This window comes from Coregonus clupeaformis, chromosome 10, assembly GCF_020615455.1.
Source record: "Coregonus clupeaformis isolate EN_2021a chromosome 10, ASM2061545v1, whole genome shotgun sequence".
In the NCBI taxonomy this organism is placed as follows: Eukaryota; Metazoa; Chordata; class Actinopteri; order Salmoniformes; family Salmonidae; genus Coregonus; species Coregonus clupeaformis.
The window spans coordinates 44,576,734-44,596,059 of NC_059201.1; the positions used below are offsets into that span (position 1 = coordinate 44,576,734).

General features: G+C 45.1%; 1 protein-coding gene across 1 annotated transcript in view; it reads left to right on the forward strand.

The window, feature by feature from the left end:
- kcnb1 (potassium voltage-gated channel, Shab-related subfamily, member 1) overlaps window positions 1-17,817 on the forward strand; it is a 66,673-nt gene extending 48,856 nt beyond the window's left edge. The window contains exons 3-4 of the mRNA XM_041887862.2: window positions 14,844-15,054; window positions 15,194-17,817. Coding sequence (XP_041743796.1) covers window positions 14,844-15,054; window positions 15,194-17,034 — 2,052 coding nt within the window. The 3' untranslated portion in view covers window positions 17,035-17,817. The remainder of the gene's footprint in view (window positions 1-14,843; window positions 15,055-15,193) is intronic.
- Window positions 17,818-19,326: the final 1,509 nt, after the last annotated feature.

The window sequence follows — 19,326 nt, forward strand, 5'->3', positions numbered from 1 at the left end:
GTGGTGGGTAGTGTATGGGGCTTTGGAGACAAAACGGATGGCACTGTGATAGACTACATCCAATTTGCTGAGTAGAGTGTTGGAGGCTATTTTGTAAATGACATCGCCGAAGTCAAGGATCGGTAGGATAGTCAGTTTTACGAGGGCATGTTTGGCAGCATGAGTGAAGGAGGCTTTGTTGCGAAATAGGAAGCCGATTCTAGATTTAACTTTGGATTGGAGATTATTTATGTGAGTCTGGAAGTTGAGTTTACAGTCTAACCAGACACCTAGGTATTTGTAGTTGTCCACATACTCTAGGTCAGACCCGTCGAGAGTGGTGATTCTAGTCGGGTGGGCGGGTGCCAGCAGCGTTCGATTGAAAAGCATGCATTTAGTTTTACTAGTGTTTAAGAGCAGTTGGAGGCTACTGAAGGAGTGTTGTATGGCATTGAAGCTCGTTTGGAGGTTTGTTAACACAGTGTCCAATGAAGGGCCAGATGTATACAAAATGGTGTCGTCTGCGTAGAGGTGGATCTGATAGTCACCAGCAGCAAGAGCGACATCATTGATATACACTGAGAAAAGTGTCGGCCCAAGAATTGAACCCTGTGGCACCCCCATAGAGACTGCCATAGGTCCAGACAACAGGCCCTCCGATTTGACACACTGAACTCTATCTGAGAAGTAGTTGGTGAACCAGGCGAGGCAGTCATTTGAGAAACCAAGGCTATTTAGTCTGCCAATAAGAATGCGGTGGTTGACAGAGTCGAAAGCCTTGGCCAGGTCGATGAAGACGGCTGCACAGTACTGTCTATTATCAATCGCGGTTATAATATCGTTTAGGACCTTGAGCGTGGCTGAAGTGCACCCATGACCAGCTCGGAAACCGGATTGCATAGCGGAGAAGGTACGGTGGTATTCGAAATGGTCGGTGATCTGTTTGTTAACTTGGCTTTCAAATACTTTCGAAAGGCAGGGCAGGATGGATATAGGTCTGTAGCAGTTTGGATCTAGAGTGTCACCCCCTTTGAAGAGGGGGATGACCGCGGCAGCTTTCCAATCTCTGGGGATCTCAGACGTTATGAAAGAGAGGTTGAACAGACTAGTAATAGGGGTTGCGACAATTTCGGCGGCTAGTTTTAGAAAGAAAGGGTCCAGATTGTCTAGCCCAGCTGATTTGTAGGGGTCCAGATTTTGCAGCGCTTTCAAAACATCAGCTGTCTGAATTTGTGTGAAGGAGAAGCGGGGGGGGCATGGGCAAAATGCAGCAGAGGGTGCAGAGTTGGTGGCCGGGGTAGTGGTAGCCAGATGGAAAGCATGGCCAGCTGTAGCAAAATGCTTGTTGAAATTCTCGATTATTGTAGATTTATCGGTGGTGATAGTGTTTCCTAGCCTCAGTGCAGTGGGCAGCTGGGAGGAAGTGCTCTTATTCTCCATGGACTTTACAGTGTCCCAAAACTTTTTGGAGTTAGTGCTACAGGATGCAAATTTCTGTTTGAAAAAGTTAGCCTTTGCTTTCCTGACTGCTTGTGTATATTGGTTCCTAACTTCCCTGAAAAGTTGCATATCGCGGGGGCTATTTGATGCTAATGCTGTACGCCACAGGATGTTTTTGTGCTGGTCAAGGGCAGTCAAGTCTGAGGAGAACCAGGGGCTATATCGGTTCTTAGTTCTGTATTTTTGAATGGGGCATGTTTATTTAAGATTGAGAGGAAATTACTTTTAAGGAACAACCAGGCATCCTCTACTGACGGAATGAGATCTATATCCATCCAGGATACCTGGGCCAGGTCAATTAGGAAGGCCTGCTCGCTAAAGTGTTTTAGGGAGCGTTTGACAGTGATGAGGGGTGGTCTTTTGACCGCGGGACCCGTTACGGACGCAGGCAATAAGGCAGTGATCGCTGAGATCCTGGTTGAAGACAGCTGAGGTGTATTTAGAGGGTATGTTAGTCAGGATGATATCTATGAGGGTACCCATGTTTACGGATTTAGGGTTGTACCTGGTAGGTTCGTTGATAATTTGCGTGAGGTTGAGGGCATCTAGTTTGGATTGTAGGATGGCTGGGGGATTAAGCATATCCCAATTTAGGTCACCAAGCAGTACGAACTCTGAGGATAAATGGGGGGCAATCAATTCACATATGGTGTCCAGGGCACAGCTGGGGGCTGAGGGGGGTCTGTAGCAAGCGGCAACAGTGAGAGACTTATTTCTGGAAAGGTGGATTTTTAGAAGTAGAAGCTCAAACAGTTTGGGCACAGACCTGGATAGTATGATAGAGCTCTGCAGGCTATCTCTACAGTAGATTGCAACTCCACCCCCTTTGGCAGTTCTATCTAGACGGAAAATGTTATAGTTGGGGATGGAAATTGTATAATCCGGTGCGCCTTATAGTGCGGAAAATACGGTATGTGGACAACTACAAATACCTAGGTGTCTGGTTAGACTGCAAACTCTCCTTCCAGACTCACATTAAGAATCTCCAATCCAAAGTTAAATCTAGAATCGGCTTCCTATTTCGCAACAAAGCCTCCTTCACTCATGCTGCCAAACATGCCCTCGTAAAACTGACTATCCTACCGATCCTTGACTTTGGCGATGTCATTTACAAAATAGCCTCCAACACTCTACTCAGCAAATTGGATGTAGTCTATCACAGTGCCATCCGTTTTGTCACCAAAGCCCCATATACTACCCACCACTGTGACCTGTACACTCTTGTTGGCTGGTCCTCACTACATATTCGTCGCCAAACCCACTGGCTCCAGGCCATCTATAAATCACTGCTAGGCAAATCCCCGCCTTATCTTAGCTCATTGGTCACCATAGCAACACCCACCCGTAGTATGCGCTCCAGCAGGTATATCTCACTGGTCATCCCCAAAGCCAATACCTCCTTTGGCCGCCATTCCTTCCAGTTCTCTGCTGCCAATGACTGGAATGAATTGTAAAAATCTCTGAAGCTGGAGAATCTATCTTCCTCACTAACTTTAAGCATCAGTTGTCAGAGCACCTTACCGATCACTGCACCTGTACACAGCCCATCTGAAAGTAGCCCACCCAACTACCTCATCCCCATATTGTTATTTATTTTACTCATTTGCACCCCAGTATCTCTATTTGCACATAATCTCTTGCACATCTATCATTCCAGTGTTAATACTAATTGTAATTATTTTGCACTATAGCCTATTTATTGCCTTACCTCCATAACTTGCTACATTTGCACACACTGTATATATATTTTCTGTTGTATTTTTGACTTAATGTTTTGTTTTACCCCATATGTAACTCTGTGTTGTTGTTTTTATCGCACTGCTTTGCTTTATCTTGGCCAGGTCACAGTTGTAAATGAGAACTTGTTCTCAACTGGCTTACCTGGTTAAATAAAGGTGAAATAAATAAATAAATAAAATATGAGTGGCAAGCATTCAGGCGTCCAGGCACGCATTAAAAAACAAGCAATGCATGCCTTTTACATCCACTGCAGTGCACACTGTCTAAACATAGTTTTAGTGGATACAGTCAAAGCTGTCCCTGAGGTAGGACAGTTCTTCTCCTTACTAGAAAGACTATGTCTTCACATCTGGGTCATATGTGCATCAAAAATGGCTTAGCGTACAAAGAGAGATGTACCCAGGTGCACCTAGAGAGCTTCAGAGACTTAAGTGACACTCGCTGGGCATGTCGATATATGGCTCTACATACTATTATGGGTAGATTGCCTGCCATTAAGCGAGTCCTGCAAGACATAGTCCAAGAACACAACGGTGACAGATCTGTTGAGGCACGAGGTCTGCTTGCACAGATAGATTTACAATTCATTGTGTGCCTTGTTACACTCCATAAGGTTTTTGGAGAAGCAACATTTCTATCAGATATGCTACAGTCTTCATCACTTGACTTGTCAAAGGCTGTTGATTTAGTTGAAGCCTTAGTTGAATGACTACAGGGATGAGTCATTTTTTGATGACCTATGGAATGAAGTGTTGAACACAGCTGAGCAATGTGATGCTGCAGTACAGCCCCCTGCAAAACGACCAAAAAAGCTCTCAATTGAATGGAGACTGTGTATTCAGTACAGTAGGTCAGATTCAGAAATAGATAAAGACAGTTTTCGTACAACCTTTTTCTACCCTGTCTTAGATCAGATGCTCAATGAGCTTAACAGACGGTTCTCTAGCAAAAACCTGTGACATAATGAATGGCATCCAAACTCTAAACCCCAAAAGTGATGCATTTCTCAAAGAAAAGTCCCTATTTCCATTTGCTAGAGTGTATTAATCAAATATTGAGGACTTGGGGCATGAACTACATCAGTTCAGAATAATTTTACAAAGGAAAATGCAGAGTGGCATGCAGAGACCCTCAGGTGTAGTAGAGCTAGCATTATTCATTGAGTCTTATAAATACGTTTTCTTTGAGCTCTTTAAACTGTGCAAAATAGCTGTTTCAATCCCTGTTAGTACCGCTTCTTGTGAACAGAGTTTTTCTGCACTAAAGCTGGTGAAAACGTATCTTAGGTCCACAATGTCAGATGAGAGATTAAGCAATTTAGGTGTATTAAGTATTGAGTCAAGGAGGGCAAAGGCCTTGAATCTAGATGAATTTGCTGATCTTTTTGCAAGAAACCACAAAAACCGTAGAGTTGATGTAACTGATACTGAATATGTCATGCAAATGTAAAAATGTAATGTAAATGCAAATAATACATTGTTGAATGATTATAAACATGGTCGTTTGCTTATTAATGCCTGCAATGCAGTGAAGAAAACAATATGACAACAATAATGTGTAATGTAACTGGCCCCTCTAACAGTACAACTGGCCCCAGACTGGCCCACCCCCAATTGAAATGGTCTAGAACCGCCACTGGCTACTATCCCCCGGTTTCACACCTCTGGCCCATGGAAACTCTGTTGCTAGGGGCAACTCTCTCCTGACCTGTGTCATGTGACCTGGTCAGCTGATCAGTGGCCTAGCCAGGGGCAGGAGAACCCCCAACACAATCTCTGAACTCTTCAGTTGCATTTTGGAGCCAAAGTTGAGCACATCCTGTATACATGTCTCCACACCAACTGATCAGTGAGACCTTTTCTTCCTGGACAATCCTACACCCTGGACCTCCTACCTGTGTGTTAGTGTGTCACTAACATGTTAGGGTTCATGTGTATATTTAATATGTCTGTACGTTATAAGCTCCATAGTACTATAACTGCATGTTTATACATGCCTTATTGAAGTTAGTATGTTGGTATTCATGCCTGGGTACTAGTCATTTCATTTTCTCCTGTTTATGCCCTCATGGCATAGTTTATGTGTATCTTAGCTATTCAGGTCATGAGGTAAAATCTCTCCCCATTAGTTACTATGGGTCAAGATGGCTGCCAGCCAGTCATTGGTGTCACACACCCAAAATGGCCGGCCTATGACGTCATCACGTCCCAGTCACTTCCTAGCCACATCCAAAATGGCCACATTACTTTGGCCAGTTTACATCTTAGCATCTGAGCATGCTTCCGCTAACCATTATCCCCACTAGCAGCTAACTGCTAACTGTACTTTGCATGGGGTTTACACAGCTCTCCATGCTGGTCTATAGCCTGAAGCCTACTAGCCTAGTTTGCTGGTGTCTATTGTACTGTATATACTGTATGCTGTTACCTATAGCCTGAGACCTACTACCCTAGCGTGCTAGCCTCCACTGTATATACTTTGTGCTACTACCCACAGCCTGTTCCCTGCTAGCATAGCATGCTAGCTTCTTTGTATATCTTGTTTATCATGCTAGGTCCCATGTAGCTCAGTTGGTAGAGCATGGCGCTTGTAACGCCAGGGTTGTGGGTTCGTTTTCCACGGGGACCAGTATGAAAAAATTTATGCACTCACTAACTGTAAGTCGCTCTGGATAAGAGCGTCTGCTAAATGACTAAAATGTATAATGTAGCCGCTAATTGTATCCTGTGTATTACCCTATGCTATGCTAGCCCAACTGTACAGTGCATTCGGAAAGTTTTCAGACCCCTTGACTTTTTACACATTTTGTTACGTTACAGCCTTAATCTAAAATTGATTAAATTGTTTTTTCCCTCATCAATCTACACACAATACCCCATAATGACAAAGCAAAACGTTTTTTTTGTGTGTGTGCAAATGTATTACACATTTACATAAATATTCAGACCCTTTACTCAGTACTTTGTTGAAGCACCTTTGGCAGTGATTACAGCCTCGAGTCTTCTTGGGTATGATGCTACAAGCTTGGCACACCAGTATTTGGGGAGTTTCTCCCATTCTTCTCTGCAGATCCTCTCAAGCTCTGTCAGGTTGGATGGGGAGCTTTGCTGCACAGCTATTTTCAGGTCTCTCCAGAGATGTTCGATCGGGTTCAAGTCCGGGCTCTGGCTGGGCCACTCAATGACATTCAGAGACTTGTCCCGAAGCCACTCCTGCATTGTCTTGGCTGTGTGGTTAGGGTCATTGTCCTGTTGGAAGGTGAACCTTCGCCCCAGTCTGAGGTCTTGAGAGCTCTGGAGCAGGTTTTCATCAAGGATCTCTCTGTACTTTGCTCCGTTCATCTTTCCCTCGATCTTAACTAGTCTCCCAGTTCCTGCCACTGAAAAACATCCCCATAGTATGATGCCGCCACCACCATGCTTCAACGTAGGGATGGTGCCAAATTTCCTCCAGACATGACGCTTGGCATTCAGGCCAAAGAGTTCAATCTTGGTTTCATCAGACCAGAGAATCTTGTTTCTCATGGTCTGAGAGTCCTTTAGGTGCCTTTTGGCTTCCGTCTAGCCACTCTACCATAAAGGCCTCATTGGTGGATCGGCCAGCTCTAGGAAGAGTCTTGGTGGTTCCAAATGTCTTCCATTTAAGAATGATGGAGGACACTTCAGAACAAACTTCCTTTAGAATCTTTGTGTACTATCTGTTTATCCATGCATGAAGCTGTTATTCAATGTGTTTCTATGGGCTCATAGCAATAAGGCCAAATTCAATGTTCCAATAAATCATTTTTTAAATATTTTTAGGGGATACCTTAAGGGGTCCTAAATGTCAAAATCAAATAGCTAAATTATCCTTGGTATGACTATCTTTAAACAATTCCATATGTTAGCTTAGTAAGGCCCTCGATTAGATCAATGCAATCAGTGATTTATATAGATGGGGACTGATATCAAATAACTTGGCAAATGCACGGTCTCTTGAAAAAATGTAACCTTGAGCTTTGTTTGGCCATTTTACTTGTTTTTGCTAGCCACGTTGGCTAGTGAGTCTTATCTAGCTAGTTAATGGTGAGTAACCTACACAGTGTAACCTAGCCTGATAAGCAGATGTTTTGTTTTTGGGGTGGGTAAATAATCAAGCATAATTCAAATTCATTACAAAGGCCTAAATGACAATTATTTTATGTACAGCACTAGATTTTATGTAAGATGTCCTTGAGTGTCCTGAAAGGCATCTGCCAAATAAAAGGTATTATTATAATAATTATTCTCAATATATATCCCTTTCGTTTTCCCACCCCCTCCCCACTGCTTGCTATGAATTCCAAGTGGATGGCGTATGCATGTTTAGGCCAGTATTCATTATGGGTGCCGGTACAGTTTATATTTAGGTGCAGGAACTACTCAATACTTTTTTGCTAATATTCTATAGGACGTGCAGGAACCCAAGCAGAAGTAAAGTTGAGGTGCCGGTTCTCAGTTACGGTGAGCTCCTGCCCAAGTCAAGTACTGTGTTAAAGAAAAATACAAATACGGTCCTGTTTGAAAGACTGACAAGTACATTGCTCAATCTGATTGGGTGGGCCTGAGCCCACCCAGGCCCACCCGTGCCTATGCCCTTGTGGTTGGGTCATCCATTTGTAAACTAGTGATTTTGTAAGACTGCATGTAGTATGGGTGAACAAGGACATAATACAGGTGAGTAATACTACAGATTCAGATTCATTTGCATTTACATTTACATCATTTAGCAGATGCTCTTATCCAGAGCGACTTTCAAATTAGATTCAGTGTTTAATAGTCACATGTGCAGGGTTGCAGGTGTGATTGCAGGGTACAGTGAAAATCTTAGTCTCCAAGCTCCACATGCAGGAGTAAGTGAAATAAAATAATGCGAAAATAAAAATAAAAATAAATAAAATATTAAATATATATACAGATGAGTTGGCAAGTTGTCAGGGTGAGTTAAGGATAATGAACGCTGAGTTGTTGGCTAGTAGCCTAATCTACTGATGAGTTGTAGGCCATAGAGTAGCTGTAGCCTAATCTGAGTATGTGAGAGAGAAGAGAGACAGGTGGAAATCTGGACCTTGGAAAAACATAAGCCTATAGGCATTCAAATATTGCTGAAGTAAGTCGTCTGGCTCGAGAGACTAGGACTGGACTGGACTGGCTGGACTTTTCTGGACTAGCTGGACTAGACTGGACTGAACAGTCGGCGGGACAGTTGTGTGTGTGTGTGTGTGTGTGTGTGTGTTTACGAGACACACACAAACAAAACAAACACACGTGGGAGCACATTAAATACAAACAGCAATTACCCATCATAACAAACACACAGTGGTTGGAACAGAAGCAGCAGCATGGGATCATTATAATAGCTCTAAATCCATGTATTAAAGCACATGTCAGTTTATGCTTCTCTGAATCATTATTACTCAGTCAAGTCACTACAGAGGCCTATTGTATTATAATGTCTGGGCTGGCTCTGGGAGCTCATGAAGAGAAAGCATCGGCTGGATTTTTCCCTTTTAGGCTATGGGATTGAGAAGTGCTGATTCCATCATCTCCTCCTAATACTCTTATCAATGGAAAAGGAATGAAGAGCCAGACAGAGTGATATCCTGAATGGTCAGCTAGGGGGAAACATGGATAAGTCACTGTGAGTAATGGGCAGCCAGGCAGGCAGACAGACCGTAAAGTGTTCCCCAGTGTGTGTGTGTGTGTGTGTGTGTGCGTGCGTGTGCCTGTGCGCATGCGTGCATGTGTGTGTGTGCATGTGTCTGTGTACGCGTGTGACGTGGGAGACTATGGGCTTTTTTTAGACCTGTCACACTGGACTAGCCACACTGAGCCTGAGGCTAACCTTCAGTTAAAGTTTCATAACAAATACACCAGTGGCGGTCGGTGCCGTTCAAGATGAGTGAGGACGATAAAAAAAAAAAAACATGAGCATGGCCTTATTTCTATTACAGCATATTGGATGACTGTCATTCATATTCCATTCACCCAGTTCAATGTAACATCGATAGGTTTAGGCTACTACATGATAATTTTCCCTATACCCATCATGAGGTTGCTACAACCTAGCCTATGAACGAAAGTTTGCAACGTAGGTGCACACAGGTCGAGAGAAAGATTTGAGGTGACAGACAGTGACACATGGACAGACACTGATACATTCAATACCACCTTGCACACTCTTGCCTGCATCTAGCTGATCTAGGGTGTAATCATTAGTCCAACAGTTGCAAATTAGAGTTTCTATTGGACAAATTCATGTATTTTTATGCCTGTTTCGTTCCGTTTAAGAAATGTTTTTCAACAGAATCGGCGGAATGAATACACCCCTGATCACACGTAGACACAGTTCACTTTCATAGCAGCCACGTTGTGTTCCTTCTCTAACCTTTTCCCTTCCCTTGTGTACTTCAATGCACGACACATCAGCTGTATGTGACCAGGCAAAAAAAACTTTCCAAGCCAAACCATATCATAACCTCTACACACAGCCTACATCGTTGTCACTATATTAGCTAAAGTAACATCATAGTCAACGTAGCTAATAGAACTAATGCATTAGTAAACCCACTACAATCATGCAGTACAGTGTACAGTCAGTAAGCAGTTTAGCAGCTACACCTCCGGGCCCCTGTGGCAATACATTTGTAAAACCAAACACTTATATTTACTTGGAAGAGTTCCAGTTTTGTGTTGGATAGTCATAGCCAGCTAGCTAACATAGCATCCCTTTGTTTGAGCCGGGTGTTTGAGTAGGCTAAACTAGCTAGCTGCATTTGCTAGTTAAGTAAGTGAAAGTGAAATATATATATTTTTAACTAAATCTCTCTCTCTCTCTTGCTTCTCCTTCATTCCTTCATCGAATAAATTAATTTGTTGAAAACTGTTCAACTATTGTCTTTCTCTCTCTATGAGTAATCTACTCACCACATTGTATGCACTGCAGTGCTAGCTAGCTGTTTCTTATGCTTTCAGTACTAGATTAATTCTCTGATCCTTTGATTAGGTGGACAACATGTCAGTTCATGCTACAAGATCTCTGATAGGTTGGAGGATGTCCTCCGGAAGTTGTCATAATTACTGTGTACGTCTGGAAGGGGGTGAGAACCATGAGCCTCCTAGGTTTTGTGTTGAAGTCAATGTACCCAGAGGAGGATGGAAGCTAGCTGTCCTCCGGCTACAGCATGGTGCTACCCTACAGAGTGCTGTTGAGGCTACTGTAGACCTTCATTGCAAAACAGTGTGTATTAATCAATTATTTAGTGACGTGAATATACTTAGTATAGTGTTAACCAAAAATAATAACTTTTTTAATGTTTCACTATTTTTATGAAATTCACGTTCCATACATGCTCTGGAGAGATGGATTATATCCAATGTTACTACAGTTAACCCCAGGTTAAAGCACTACTGTTGTTAGATAACATCAAGATCAGACAACAGTAACCTTGGGACCTATCTTGGGATATAAACTCAGCAAAAAAAGAAACGTCCTCTCACTGTCAACTGCGTTTATTTTCAGCAAACTTAACATGTGTAAATATTTGTATGAACATAACAAGATTCAACAACTGAGACATAAACTGAACAAGTTCCACAGATATGTGACTAACAGAAATTGAATAATGTGTCCCTGAACAAAGGGGGGGTCAAAATCAAAAGTAACAGTCAGTATCTGGTGTGGCCACCAGCTGCATTAAGTACTGCAGTGCATCTCCTCCTCATGGGCTGCACCAGATTTGCCAATTCTTGCTGTGAGAGGTTACCCCACTCTTCCACCAAGGCACCTGCAAGTTCCCAGATATTTCTGGGGGGAATGGCCCTAGCCCTCACGAACAGAACGAGCAGTATTGCTGGTGGCATTGTCATGCTGGAGGGTCATGTCAGGATGAGCCTGCAGGAAGGGTACCACATGAGGAAGGAGGATGTCTTCCCTGTAACGCACAGCGTTGAGATTGCCTGCAATGACAACAAGCTCAGTCCGATGATGCTGTGACACACCGCCCCAGACCATGATGCACCCTCCACCTCCAAATCGATCCTGCTCCAGAGTACAGGCCTCGGTGTAACGCTCATTCCTTTGACGATAAATGCAAATCCGACAATCACCCCTGGTGAGACAAAACCGCGACTCGTCAGTGAAGAGCACTTTTTGCCAGTCCTGTCTGGTCCAGCGACGGTGGGTTTGTGCCCATAGGCGATGTTGTTGCCGGTGATGTCTGGTGAGGATTACAACAGCCCTACAAGCCCTCAGTCCAGCCTCTCTCAGCCTATTGCGGACAGTCTGAGCACTGATGGAGGGATTGTGCGTTCCTGGTGTAACTCGGGCAGTTGTTGTTGCTATCCTGTACCTGTCCCGCAGGTGTGATGTTCGGATGTACCGATCCTGTGCAGGTGTTGTTACACGTGGTCTGCCACTGAGAGGACGATCAGCTGTCCGTCCTGTCTCCCTGTAGCGCTGTCTTAGGTGTCTCACAGTACGGACATTGCAATTTATTGCCCTGGCCACATCTGCAGTCCTCATGCCTCCTTGCAGCATGCCTAAGGCACGTTCACGCAGATGAGCAGGGACCCTGGGCATCTTTCTTTTGGTGTTTTTCAGAGTCAGTAGAAAGGCTTCTTTAGTGTCCTAAGTTTTCATAACTGTGACCTTAATTGCCTACCGTCTGTAAGCTGTTAGTGTCTTAACGACCGTTCCACAGGTGCATGTTCATTAATTGTTTATGGTTCATTGAACAAGCATGGGAAACAGTGTTTAAACCCTTTACAATGAAGATCTGTGAAGTTATTTGGATTTTTACGAATTATCTTTGAAAGACAGGGCCCTGAAAAAGGGACGTTTCTTTTTTTGCTGAGTTTATATACTACCATTGGAATTAATTTGTATTTCAATACAGTTGGAATACTTTTGAATAAAGCTACTGTTACATATGGCTTGTTTGTTCTAAAACAGGGTTTGTATTCAACCTTTTAGATAGAGAATAAAACATACACTTATAATGTATAATGCCAAAAATAATTTGCATTAATTTACATTTAACAATAGTAGTTTTCTGCATTAGGGCTTCCTTATGCTCTAAAATATGTTTCCATCCATTGTTTGACCTTTTTGTATTTTGGTTGAACTGTCAGATTTATGTTGCCATTCTGCTGGCTAAGCATTATCTCTCACTCTAATGCTTACTCATAGCTAGCTGGCAATTGTAGTCAGATAAGTGGGTCATCAGTTAATAACTGTTCCAAGTCAGTCCCCCTGCATTAGGCTGAGCTTCCAACCAAACACACACAAAGACTTGTCAGCTTTTTTATTGTGGGGTGGTTGATTGGAACCAGCACACTGGCTTCAAGACTATCCACCATGGCCAAGACCAAAGAGCTCTCCAAGGATGTCAGGGACAAGATTGTAGACCTACACAAGGTTGGAATGGGCTACAAGACCAAAGCCAAGCAGCTTGGTGAGAAGGTGACAACAGTTGGTGCGATTATTCGATATGTGTTATTTAATATTTGTTATGTCTTCACTATTATTCTACAATGTAGAAAATAGTAAAAATAAAGAGAAACCCTTGAATGAGTAGGTGTGTCCAAACTTTTGACTGGTACTGTGTATATATATATATATATATATATATATATATATATATACACTGCTCAAAAAAATAAAGGGAACACTTAAACAACACAATGTAACTCCAAGTCAATCACACTTCTGTGAAATCAAACTGTCCACTTAGGAAGCAACACTGATTGACAATAAATTTCACATGCTGTTGTGCAAATGGAATAGACAACAGGTGGAAATTATAGGCAATTAGCAAGACACCCCCAATAAAGAAGTGGTTCTGCAGGTGGTGACCACAGACCACTTCTCAGTTCCTATGCTTCCTGGCTGATGTTTTGGTCCCTTTTGAATGCTGGTGGTGCTTTCACTCTAGTGGTAGCATGAGACGGAGTCTACAACCCACACAAGTGGCTCAGGTAGTGCAGCTCATCCAGGATGGCACATCAATGCGAGCTGTGGCAAGAAGGTTTGCTGTGTCTGTCAGCGTAGTGTCCAGAGCATGGAGGCGCTACCAGGAGACAGGCCAGTACATCAGGAGACGTGGAGGAGGCCGTAGGAGGGCAACAACCCAGCAGCAGGACCGCTACCTCCGCCTTTGTGCAAGGAGGAGCAGGAGGAGCACTGCCAGAGCCCTGCAAAATGACCTCCAGCAGGCCACAAATGTGCATGTGTCTGCTCAAACGGTCAGAAACAGACTCCATGAGGGTGGTATGAGGGCCCGACGTCCACAGGTGGGGGTTGTGCTTACAGCCCAACACCGTGCAGGACGTTTGGCATTTGCCAGAGAACACCAAGATTGGCAAATTCGCCACTGGCGCCCTGTGCTCTTCACAGATGAAAGCAGGTTCACACTGAGCACATGTGGCAGACGTGACAGAGTCTGGAGACGCCGTGGAGAACGTTCTGCTGCCTGCAACATCCTCCAGCATGAACGGTTTGGCGGTGGGTCAGTCATGGTGTGGGGTGGCATTTCTTTGGGGGGCCGCACAGCCCTCCATGTGCTCGCCAGAGGTAGCCTGACTGCCATTAGGTACCAAGATGAGATCCTCAGACCCCTTGTGAGACCATATGTTGGTGTGGTTGGCCCTGGGTTCCTCCTAATGCAAGACAATGCTAGACCTCATGTGGCTGGAGTGTGTCAGCAGTTCCTGCAAGAGGAAGGCATTGATGCTATGGACTGGCCCGCCCGTTCCCCAGACCTGAATCCAATTGAGCACATCTGGGACATAATGTCTCGCTCCATCCACCAACGCCACGTTGAACCACAGACTGTCCAGGAGTTGGCGGATGCTTTAGTCCAGGTCTGGGAGGAGCAAATAAGGGCGTTATTGTCACCATAGAAGGTGAATGATGGGCGTTTTTCAGGAGGAGTTACAATGCTCATTCACACACGCATAGTTTTAGGATAAGTATTTTCAGAAACGGCGCAGGCTGATATTTAGTGTAAAATGTACGCAACTGTTACAAATGAGGTCCCAGATCTTTTGAAATGGTTGGGTTAGATGCAAGCCGTTTTCACTGTAGTAATGGTGCAACCATGACACAAATTAATCTGCACTCGCTTCTTTCTCTAGGGCGCTCAGAAACAACGGTACAGCGAAGCCTTATCATTACAACAATTATTATCTGGGAGATTTTTTCCCAGAGTCGTCCAGTGCTCCCAAAATAAAACTCCCGGTTGCACAGCAAAATATTAGCACTTTAGATTATGATACTGATAATGTATTTGATAATGACACTGAGTCCCATACTGTCTGAGTCCCAAATGGCACCCTATGGGCCTTTGTCAAAAGCAGTGCACTATATAAGGTATAGGGTGCCATTTAGGATACAGCCAATGTCTCTGGCTGTGTGTACACAGGCAGCCCAATTCTGATATTTTTTTTCACTAATTGGTCTTTTGACCAATCAGATCAGCTCTGAAAAAGATCTGATGTGATTGGTCAAAAGTTAGTCGAAAAAATATCTGAATTGGGCTGCCTGTGTAAACGCAGCCTTTGTGTCACAGATCCTCCTCACTGATAACATCGCTCTCTTTTCTCCAGATCCTAGCCATCATATCCATCCTGTTTATCGGGCTGTCCACCATCGCCCTGTCCCTCAACACCCTGCCTGAGCTGCAGGACACAGACGAGTTTGGCCACGCCTCAGACAACCCCCAGCTGGCCCACGTAGAGGCCGTCTGCATCGCCTGGTTCACTATGGAGTACCTCCTCCGCTTCCTCTCATCGCCCACCAAATGGAAGTTTATCAAAGGTGAACACTTTAGTTTTTTAATATGCAATCAATGTCTGTGGCCATTGTAATGTATTTATTGGTGTTGTATGTTTTAGCTGGTGCAAATACATTTCCCCTTATAAGGATGAATAAACGACTGTCTTATCTGATCTTTAAGGTCCCCTAAACGTGATCGACCTGCTGGCCATCCTTCCTTATTATGTCACAATCTTCCTGACCGAGTCCAACAAGAGTGTTCTACAGTTCCAGAACGTCCGGAGGGTGGTTCAGATATTCCGGATCATGCGTATCCTTAGGATTCTGAAGCTGGCTCGTCACTCCACGGGGCTGCAGTCTCTAGGTTTCACCCTGAAGAGGAGTTACAATGAGCTGGGTCTACTCATCCTCTTCCTGGCCATGGGCATCATGATCTTCTCCAGCCTCGTCTTCTTCGCTGAGAAGGACGAGGATGACACCAAGTTCAAAAGCATCCCGGCCTCCTTCTGGTGGGCCACCATTACTATGACCACGGTGGGTTATGGGGACATTTACCCTAAGACTCTGCTGGGGAAGATTGTGGGTGGTCTCTGTTGCATCGCAGGGGTGCTGGTGATCGCCTTGCCTATTCCCATCATCGTCAACAACTTCTCTGAGTTCTACAAGGAGCAGAAGCGCCAGGAGAAAGCTGTGAAGCGGCGGGAGGCACTGGAGAGGGCGAAACGCAACGGGAGCATCGTCTCTATGAACATGAAGGAGGCATTCGCCCGCAGCGCCGAGTTGATGGACGTGGTGGTGGAGAAGAGCGAGAGGCCGCTAACGCAAGACAACCACCTCTCGCCCAGCCACTGGAAGTGGACACCCAAGCGGGCCACCACCGCCTCCGAGACCAGCTCGGCCCACTCCTTCAACCCTGTGGAGTCACAGACGGGTTCCCCCAGCAAGGCCAGGGCCTCCAGTCCTCAGGGGCTCAATGCTCAGAATCTGGAGGAGATGTATAACCAAATGGCCAAGACCCAGTCACAGCCCAACCTCAACGCCAAAGACAAGAGCTCCAGGGCTGGCAGGCAGAGGGATAGGGATGAGATGGAGCTGGGGACCATCCCTGGGGGTCCAGGGGACCCTATGCTAGGGGGCCGAGAGGGGGTGGGGGACATGAAGAGCCTGTCTAGTATTGACAGCTACATCAGCTGTGCTGCAGACTTCCAGGAGAATCCACGTGTTGTCTACGCCCATAGTCCAGCCTCCGGCCTGGCCCTCCTGGCCCAGGAGACCAGCCGCTTCTCCCACATCAGCCCAGTCACGGCCCTCTCTGGGCGGGTCAGCACCAACCCTGGCCTCCAGACAACACTGGAGCATGAGCCCTTGCTGGATCCACTCTCTGCTGTGAAGGCCGCAGGTTCTGGCAACACTCGTCACTTTAATAACCCTCTGAAAGGTGGCGGCCTTTCCTACAAGGTGAACTACCGGAGCAGTGGAGGGGAATCAGTGCCAGGACCAGGACCAGGCCCTTCCCCCAGCAGCGGTGGTCCTCTCTCAGACAGTTCCGTCCTGTCTGACCACTCCCTGCTCAGCCCAGAGACGTCCATCTACACCACGGCCAGCAGCAGGACCCCTACCAAGTCCCCTGACAGCTCCACCCTGACCACGGTCCTGACCTCCACACCGGCCGTCTTCACTTTCCACGACTCCTCCATCAGTAAGTACATTGACGCCGACACAGACGAAGACGAGCACCTACGGGACATGTCGGAGGCCACCAGCCCTTCAGAGCGCCTGCTGGCCGGCTCCAGTCCCCCCAAACGCAACAGAAACATCAACAGCGGCTACAACCAGAGAGGCATCAACCACCTGGCACCAAGCACCACCCAGCGGATGCTGGGGCAGAACTGCCTATTCCCCGGCCTGGATGGGGGGACGCGGGGGAGCGGGGGCCACACGGAGAACCATGTGGTTCCGGAGCTGCCCCGCAGGCACAAAGGGGACAGAGGAAAGTCTAGTACCATCGACAAGAGTCTCTGAGCTACAGAGATAGGGCAGAGTAGAGGATAGCATGGCCAGCGTTAAGGGAGCTGGAGCAAGGAAGACTTACGTCAGGGACATCCAGTGAAACACGGACAAGGTGCTGTGTGGAAGGCAGAGAAAGTGATAGAGAGAGAGAAAGAAAGAGAGAGAAGGAAAGAGACACTGTGCAGAATCCCTTTACAAACTGACAGAAAGGGCCAGGAAGTGAGAGAGATTCAGGGCAGCGTTTGGGCTTTGGTGTGGTATTGAATACTCTGGGAATAGACTTGTAGGATAGATAAAGAACACCACTCTCCCTCCTCTCCCTCCCTTCCTGTTAGCCACAGTACACTAGCTACCACAGAACTGGGCAAAGAACTCCCACAAACCCAAATGAGCAGGGGCCCCACAGGGAGACGTGGGAGCAGGTCAAAGCAAAGCATGCTGGGAAGGGACATGGTCTGTTGGTTGGTTGAAGCTGTGGTGGTCCAATTCAGCGGTGAGGCAGGATGAGGGGGGAGGCAGGAAACAGCAAGACAGTCATCCCCTATATTCTCCTACAGGTCTATCTATCTCAGCTGACCACTGTCCCATTCCACCCTGAGCCCCAGCCCAGCTCACACTGTAGTAAACTACACTCTTAGAAAAAAGGGTTCCAAAAGGGTTCTTTGGCTTTCACCATAAGAGAACCCTTTTTGGCTCCAGGTAAAAAACCTTTTTTGTTCCAAGTAGAACCATTTTGGGTTCCATGTAGAACCCTCTATGGAAAGGGTTCTACATGGAACCCAAAATGGTTATATTTGAAACCAGAAGGTTTCTACCTGGAACCTTTTAGGTTCTAGGTAGCGCCTTTTTTTCTAAGAGTGTAGGGATTCCAGAAGATGCCAATAAGCTACTTACTAGTGCCCCCCTAGTCCCAAACCTGGCCTTAGTCATATGTGAGTATGTGTTTGAGCCTGTGTGTGTGTGTGTGTGTGTGTGTGTGTGTGTGTGTGTGTGTGTGTGTGTGTGTGTTTGTTTGAGTGCACGTGTTTAAAAGATATCCACACTTTTAGATTGTCTTACCTGATTTATTTTTATATAGATAAAGGAGGTTACCTATAGGAATTTGTGATTTGCTAGTCTGTTGTGTCATGACCATATCTGTTTGAGTAATTCTGTATGACATATTTCTAGACAAGTTACAGTTGCTGGAGGTTTACAATCCAGACTCCTCTTAGAGAAAACCACAGTCTGTCAAATATAGTCTTGTTCGTCTTGGTAGTTTCTTTATCACATAGTAAGAGTAGAGGACCACATTTGATCTGACATTTCTGTCTGTGAATATGTCTTGATTGTATGTCGTTTTATTTTTATTACATTGGGTTTGAGTCAGAGGGGAATGGTTGAAGAAACATAATCTTTTTGGTATTAAAGTCAGGAATCATAAATATCCCTGAAGATCTTTTGCATCAAACACACATTTAGGAGAGCTCTCTTCCAAGACATGCATGTACCAAACAGCCTGCCTCTTCCTCCCAGTCATACCACCAAGACACAAGGGGCTCGATTCAATCCATATCGCGGGAATTCAGCGTTACTGCGTTATTGAAATTGAAAGGCAATGTTCCCGCGTTAGCAGAGACTGCATTCACGGTAAACGCTGTAAGTGTCAGCTTAATAGGAAATTAGCTTTACATTTCTAGTGCGCTTTCTGTAACGCTTCAGCAATACAGATTGAATAGAGCCCAAGAGTTCAAAAGAATCACTTCAACTGAAATGCTGAAATATGTAAAAGAAAAATGACCTGTTTATTTTTATAGTACTTTATAAAGAATGTGGTGAATGGATTTATGAGTCTATATTTCCAAATCCAAGTAAACATTACCGATATATGTTCATATTTAAAGTGAAACATTGATAAAGCTGCCATCACACGCATCATCATCATTATCCTTTCAACAACATAGAGCCAAAGAGTGGTCCATTTAGAACTGTGGTTGGAATGAGAGAGAGAGAGCAAGAAAGATAGAGAGAGGGGAGAAAAAGAGAGAGCAAGAAAGAGAGAGATATCCCCTATGCAGTACTCCTTGGGCTTGCAGTATAATTCATACATTTTTCCAGAATGCTATCTGAACAGCATATTAATTCAAAGAGGGAAAAGTGTTAAGTCTCACTTATCCAGGAAACCCGGTTACAGGTTGTGATTGAATAGCATGTCTAGTCTTTTTGAGTGCATCTACATTCATCCACACACAGACATATTGAAAGGCCAGCCCATACACAGGTATAATATAGTAGACAATATCTACAAGATAGCTCCAGGCCAGC